This window comes from Cibotium barometz, chromosome 8 (genome assembly GCF_041138505.1).
Source record: "Cibotium barometz isolate CiBa-2024 chromosome 8, ASM4113850v1, whole genome shotgun sequence".
In the NCBI taxonomy this organism is placed as follows: domain Eukaryota; kingdom Viridiplantae; phylum Streptophyta; class Polypodiopsida; order Cyatheales; family Cibotiaceae; genus Cibotium; species Cibotium barometz.
In genome coordinates this window covers 28246410-28253646 of record NC_141053.1, presented here as the reverse complement: position 1 = coordinate 28253646, position 7237 = coordinate 28246410, and the positions used below count along the sequence as shown (strand labels likewise).

The 7237-nt window shown below is 44.2% G+C and overlaps 1 protein-coding gene across 2 annotated transcripts in view; it reads right to left on the bottom strand.

The window, feature by feature from the left end:
• Positions 1–2153: 2153 nt before the first annotated feature.
• The window catches only part of LOC147636112 (protein pleiotropic regulatory locus 1-like), a 143833-nt gene continuing 138749 nt past the window's right edge, over positions 2154–7237 (bottom strand). For both annotated transcript variants that reach the window (XM_086801552.1, XM_086801553.1), the window contains exons 15-17: positions 3122–3186; positions 2937–3014; positions 2154–2784 (exon numbers count right to left, since the gene is read on the bottom strand). In XM_086801552.1, coding sequence (XP_086657678.1) covers positions 2612–2784; positions 2937–3014; positions 3122–3186 — 316 coding nt within the window. In that variant the 3' untranslated portion in view covers positions 2154–2611. The remainder of the gene's footprint in view (positions 2785–2936; positions 3015–3121; positions 3187–7237) is intronic.

The window sequence follows — 7237 nt, the reverse complement described above, 5'->3', positions numbered from 1 at the left end:
AGATGTGCCCATTGTATGTCGATGTGATGATGTCTATGATCATGTCTATGATGTCATGTGATATCTCGATGCAATCACCTCTAACCACTAATGATGTAAGCTAAGTGATGTATGTATGTCTCCATTAAGGGATGGCAAATGTCGTGTATATGTATGTCACATTACCTTCTTGGGATGAGACCCATTTGGACACCAAGGGAAGGTGTTGAAATATGGTGCCCATTATGTCATGTATGGAACACACGTATATAAGAGCTAGGTAGATGGAGCCTTAGAATGTCATGAAATAGGAATGGATGAAAGCTAAGGTTATTTGGACGTGTGAATGAATGAATGTAGGAAGCAATCAATGGTCAAAAAGTAAGCACATAGAAAGTGCAAGGGTGCACAAGACATGTGGACATTTATGAACACAAGAATGCATGGAACATGTGAATGAGAGCTATAAAATGATGTATCAAACTCGTTCTTGATTAGCATTGATCCATATCTTAATTATTATAATTAACACTAATCTTGTATCCTAACTATGTCTTTTTTCACCTTCTATCCAACATAGCTTGCACTTGTAATGATCACACCTCAATCCACTCATTTCAACTCGCCATCAATTTGTAATCAAGTGTGCAAGCAGAAATATTTTTTACTCCCTACTTCTCCAATTCAATGCTTTGTATTGTGTTGATCCAGCTTTTGCTATTGTATGTTCTTACATCGCCTCCCATAGTCCTCTAGACAACTCGGACAGGAGGATCATACCACTTATTGGTATGCATGCATCACAAGTTGGTTTGAGACACAGAGACCGCCTCCACCCCTTTGAATACAACTTGGACTCCATCTCCACATAGACATGTTCAATGCCATGAGAATTGCTATTGGTCAACTACCCGCAAACTACTTACTAGTGATCAACTAAATGCAACATAGGTGCCATCGTCACCATGCCTCCATTGTTAAGGACTTCATCCAAATAACCAGAGGAGTATTCCTTCTCTTCTTGCTAGTGATCTACTAAATGCAACATAGGTGCCATGCCTCAAAGCCCTTGTTAAGGACTTCATTCCAAATAACCGGAGCAGTATTCCTAGCCCCCTTTTAGGAGTCGAGTCAATGGTGCAGCTCCTTTAGCATAATTTAGAGCAAAGAAACCCTTGAAACCCAAAAAAGAATTTACCTGCTGCATATAGTGCGCAGCACTCGCCACCCAAGAACCAAGGGTGTCATCACACTGTCCTCGGATTGAGATGGGGCCTGCAGGGGGCATCCCACGAGACAAACAGGCATGTTGGCTATGTAGTACATTACATACTTGGATGCTCAGTTTACTGTGAGACCTCCGAACACTACCACAGACGTTTTAGGGATGGGTTGGTCCCTTGTCACAGGCGATGGATCACACATGCATGGGATAACACCTATTGGAGTTGAGGCACCATGAAGATAGACTATTGAGGCAGCAACCTGAGATGTAGGATACCGCACACACATCTATCACTGACTTCTTTGGCCCTTGGTAAAGAGCCCCGCCTGCACGAGATTCGCCACGACATAGCTCAACATCCCCATTGAGTGAGCACCCTCCAAACCCGCGGTTGGCATCAGGCACCCGGGAAGTCTTTCAAGAGATAGCAAAGCCCCTCTCCGAGGGCCAGATGCCCCTGCTCCCCCTGACCCAGACCCTCCACTCGCCAACTCGAGATCTCCGAGTTGCTTCAGCGATATAGAGAGGCAGCCCCACAAGTGGATATTTAGGCCAGGTACACAGCATATGAGAAAGACAACACATTATTAGCCCAAACACACATGGTTTTCTGCAGAGGCAGCCCCATAAAGTGGATATTGAGGCCAGGTACACAGTATATGAGAGACGACACATTATTAACCCAAACACACAAGGTTTTCTGCTGCCTACTTTATAATACGCACAAAGTCTACGTAGTACATTGACCTTGTCTATCCTTTGGGCATCCAGTCTTTTACTTTTTGTATGTTGTCTTGACATCCAGTTTACTCATGGATCACATGTAACAGCTTTTTGGTCTGACATACCTTAGGGTCTTTTGTAGATGTTAATAACATCTCTCTCTCTCTCTCTCTCTCTCTCTCTCTCTCTCAAGTCTACACAAATCTAATTCATGCAGCCCCAAATATTTCACAAATAGCATCCCATATAAGAGGAGCTTAATCTTCAGCTTTTCACAAAGTAAAGATGAGATGAGTCTTCAATTGAAGCACCTCAAACAACCAATATTTGAGGAACGTACTGTCCACAACGAATCTAATTGACGAAGCAGCAAATATTTCACAAATTTCACAAAGAGCTTCCCAGTGAATGCTGGATTGCACCTTAGTAAACACACAACTTAGCCAAATATTTACCGGGGCTTTTCTGATGTCTAATCTTCTAGACAGCAAAAAAATTTGAAGTACAAAACCAACCATCAGCAGAGTATCACCATTGAAATCATCAAAGGAGGTTAGAAAATAGACTGCCCTTTGCAAAAGGTCCTATTCTAACGTCTTCAACCAATAAGCCGTGTCAAAAACGGAGGCGCTGGCAGCTTCCTTGTAACACCTGGTTCCTTGTGCAGAGCTTGTATGTAGGCTTCTAAAACCGCCGCATTTCTTTGGGAGGCTTGAACTGTATTGGATGTGTTTCAGGAGTGGCGCTTTCATCCTCCTTCCACATCTTTATAGTCTTATCAGCCTCACATGTGACAAGCCTAGTCCCAGTAACATCATAGGACGAAGCATATATCCCTGCTTCACTGTCAAGAGATCCTGCATACATAAATACACACTACAGATTGGCACGTGTAGGCCAGGGCCATGATGTCATCTCTACCTTCCTCCATTGTAGAGCTATGGGCAGTCTCTTATGAGTGCAAGGTGCTCTTCAAAAAAAACAAAAAATAGAATTTGGTGTACTTTACCAGGCTGAACAATTGTCTGTGCCTGCTGGAAATTATGGCCACTTTTCCAATCCCAAAACCATAGGCTTCCATTATCACCTGCAGCAAGGACATACCACGGAAGTGTGGATCAACCATTTTGACTGAAGCGCACACACTACAGCTTGCCACCCTAAGATGCACAACATATATAAATCCATACATACCTCCTGAGACCATAACATTCTCCTCATTTATCGCCATGCAATTCACAATGGTTCGTTGTTGAGACCTGAACACAAAATAACATCTCAATGATCAATTTCAGAGAATTCAGATCCGCTCCAAATGACCATGATCCATCTTACACTAGACAGACAGGATTGAGAGAGATTTCTTTTGACATTATTGCAAGACACTGTCAAGCCTTATATTCTTGCTTGCATGAACTATGTTACGATTGTGGCAAGACCTCTCAAAATTTTCATGTCATGATTTCCTTCACTTAACAGTGTTAGCAAGCAAGTATAATGCATCCTGTGTGGCTACAATTAATTATACAACACATCTTATACAGGAATCTAGCTTGGCCATTGGAGCACAGCACTGCATAAAGTGTGGGTAAACCCCTCCCTCCCTCCTTCCATACCTCAAGTAAGACCTCTCCCTGCAACAGCAAGCTCAACAAAGGAAGCTCCATGGAAGCATGCAAAAGTAGTAAAGCAGAAACCCCTGAAAGACCTACCCCTGCTTAGAGGGGCATAGTCTATGAGGGACCCAGCAAAGGCTACGCATATGCTTTTGGAACTGCAGTGCATATCCTTGAAACAAGCGAGTGGATCTTAAGGAGTTAGAGCATGATGCACATATATTGAGGTTTTGATGGGGACTTGAGAACGTGATGTCCACAAAGGATCCCGCCAAGAAGTTCACATTTAGCGCACACAATATGGTAGCCATGAAATGAATAGAGCAAGGCACACAAAACCATGGCATTGCATGCAAGTTGTACATTTTTCCATTATATGATCGAAGGGTTAGATCAGGATTACTGGGTGTGATTGTGTTTGCAAGAGTTCTGCTACACCTCTCTCTCTATAGGGGAGTAAACAGCAATGGTTGTCTTACAGTTGATATTGAAGCCTAGCATATCTACAAAATTTTCTTTTCTAGCATCCCATGTGTGTTACTTACCTGATTAGGGTAGAATCAAGGGAACCTTAAATTTTGGAAATGTGAATTCTATCTTTGTTGATCCACAATTTCCAACTTATAACATGGTTCCCAAGGAAATGAAGGCACGCCTTGATGCGCTGATGATGGAGCAGAAACAAACATGACCCAACAAATAGAGCGTTTGGAAGCCTGATGTCACCAGCTGTGACACAAGATCCGTGATTATTAGCTTACATGGACGACACAAACATTACATACAAGCTATTGCGAATGGGGGTTACCCAATACAATGCACCACACACCATTGGTTTTGTTTTTGGTACCTAGAAGAATGTCAAATGTGTGGTAAATATGGCCATTGAGAGTCCAAGAACATGTGGGAAGGACCATCCCTGGCCCCCATGTTTTTTTTTTAAAAGATCCTTCCATTGGTTACCGAAATGCAGCCGGGATGGCTCAAGGCCTGGGCAACAAGAAAATACAGATGTGACACACAGGCTCTTCCTCACTGGCTGGCCGCTCTTGGAGGAAGGCTATCTTATACCGCACGCACGCGGGGGGGGAGGGGAGCCAAACAGGTGGCCTTTAATGCCAAGTACCTCGTGATCTCAAATCCTGAGGAAAGGACCACCACCCCAAATCTGCAAAAAAGCCTCTTGGTATTTCCACACATGCTTGGAGCCACCTCGCAGCTTGTCCCACTGGCCACGGAGGGTGTGAATAGTGTCTGTCCATATGCTCTGTATGGACGCAAGATGTGCCATGCAGTAATGCTACTAATGATCTCCCACCCCTAACCCGTGTGGTTGCTGAGAACAGGACCTGCGGTGAGACAGAAGAGGGCTGAGGCCCTGTCCTCATAGTCACCAGGGAACGGGAACGGATATGGGAATGAGGGGCCAATCCGGAACGGGAACGGGACCCCTTGCAATCCGGAACGGGATCCGGAACGACACGTTATCATATTTCAATACACATGAGTAGACAAATATACAATTAAAAGCAGGCAAAAAGAGATAAATATACAATTGAAGTAGACAAAAAGAGACAAGAATTTGATAGCAAACTCAATGACCTTGTTCATATTTAGAAAACCAGAAGTACAATAGCTTGTACAATGTACAGCCACATAGTGAAAGCTAGATAGCTAAGAACAAAGAAACCTGAAGTCCTAGGTGATATCAAATAGGTGCAAAGATGTCAGCTAGATCATCCATAGATGCATCATGCATCGATGCAGGTGGAGGTGGAGGTGGAGGTGGAGGTGGAGGGTCGTCATCATCCGACTCAGACTGTGGCACCATATCTATGAAGCTCTCATGGTCAAAGTCACCACTAGAGTCTAGCAACCTGGGCTAATAGTCGCAAGTTGGCTGACACATACACAAGGTCATTTGTTCTGGTAATGAGTAGCCGATTTCTCTTCTTCGAGGCAACATGGCTAAAAACACTCCATAGTTGCTCAATTGGAGAAGAACTTGCATTCTGACTGAGAATGCGCATTGCAAGCCGTTGTAGCTCTGGAGTACCCGATCCGTAGTTCTCCCACCAAAGAGCACCTTCCATAAGTGTCCTATCTTGCTGGGCATCTGCTGAACCAAAATTACCTGTCTTTGCTCTGTACTTTCCCAAATCAATTCTAATCTTGCTTCTCATCGTAGCATCAGGCACCAATCTGGCAAGGATTTTGTCCCAGCCATTGTGACTTCTTCATCCCATTCCTGGCCTTTGCCTTGAAACTCTGGATCAATCACAAATGCAGCTGCATGCATTGGTGAGTGATATCGGTCCCACCTTGCTTGACACAAACTTTGAAGTTCTGCCTTCTTTGTTGTGTCGGGCTCCAAAGAAAGGATACGCTCCACCATCTTGTCCATGCCCTCATAAACTTTGCCAATGCAAGGTTTTTTCCCATCCACCATACGCAGCATGTAGATAATGCGCTTCGTAATGTTGACAACATGCTCAATCTTCACCCACAAAGGAGCATAATCTTTTCGTTTGCATAATCTTTTCGTTTTTTGTTTTGTTTTTTTTTAGGGGTCGGCGGCGGCGCCAACGCAGGTATCCGTTTTTTTTTTTAAATAAAACGGGTGCCCAACGTTTTGGGCAGCCTTTAAAAAAGGCCCAAATTTGGGCCATATTTAAAGGGTGCCCAAAACGTTGGGTACCCGTTTTATTTAAAAAAAAACGGATACGCTGCCGGCTGCCAAATCTGGAAAAAAAAAATCGTTAACGCTACCGTTTCGCGAATCAGGAAAAAAAAATAAAAAAAAACGTTGCTCCACGTTCCACCGTTCCCAAGGTGGCTTCCTCCACGTTCCCGCGTTCCACACCAGTGGAACGGCGTTCCCATGTGACTATGCCTGGCCTGTCTCCTCATATGCAAGGGATGGAGTCGACTCAAAGGCCCAGGCAACCCCACCCCACCCCCCACAAACTAATGCCTGATCCATGCTGATGATGTGGAGGATCCTCTACCGTACCTACAATGGCCCAATAGTTGGGAATGTCAGAAGAAGATAAGCTCGAGCAGTTTATTCGAGATTTCGACACTAACATTAAGTACTCAGTTAGGCATTTTGAACCTCAAACTTATGCACAAGCACTGACCCTCGCTCAAAATCAAGCAGTGACCCTCGCTCAGAATCAGGAACTGATGCTGAATGGAGGTAAGCCCAAGCAAGTACTGTCACCAGCCTGGACATTTCCCAGTATGAAAGGGGTCTGGTGGACTCCAGGATGTCTAAATATTTGGAAAGTACAAGCTTTGGGAGTGGGGGATTATCCTAGAATACAAAGGACCACACTCCTAAAATTTAGGGGAGTTGCTATTTTTGGCCCGACTCCGATGGAAATTCTGTTCGCGTCATTACATCTGGAATTGAGCAGATACCAAGAGTTGGCAAAGTGCCTATGACAGAATGTCTACCAGTTGGGATATTTTTAGAGATAAAGTTTATGGAAGGACCCATCTCTTAGATTGGGACATGTGGCAAGGAGGTGGATCAAAGTGAGACAAGTGGCCTCACACTTGTCACTTCAGCTATTGTGTGGCTCTCCACTTGTCATTGTAGCCTTCTCTTGCCATTTTAGCTCATGGGAGGCCCAAATCTATAAATTGGAGCCCTCTCTCTTCATTAATGGAGGCTCTCTTGCTGCACACT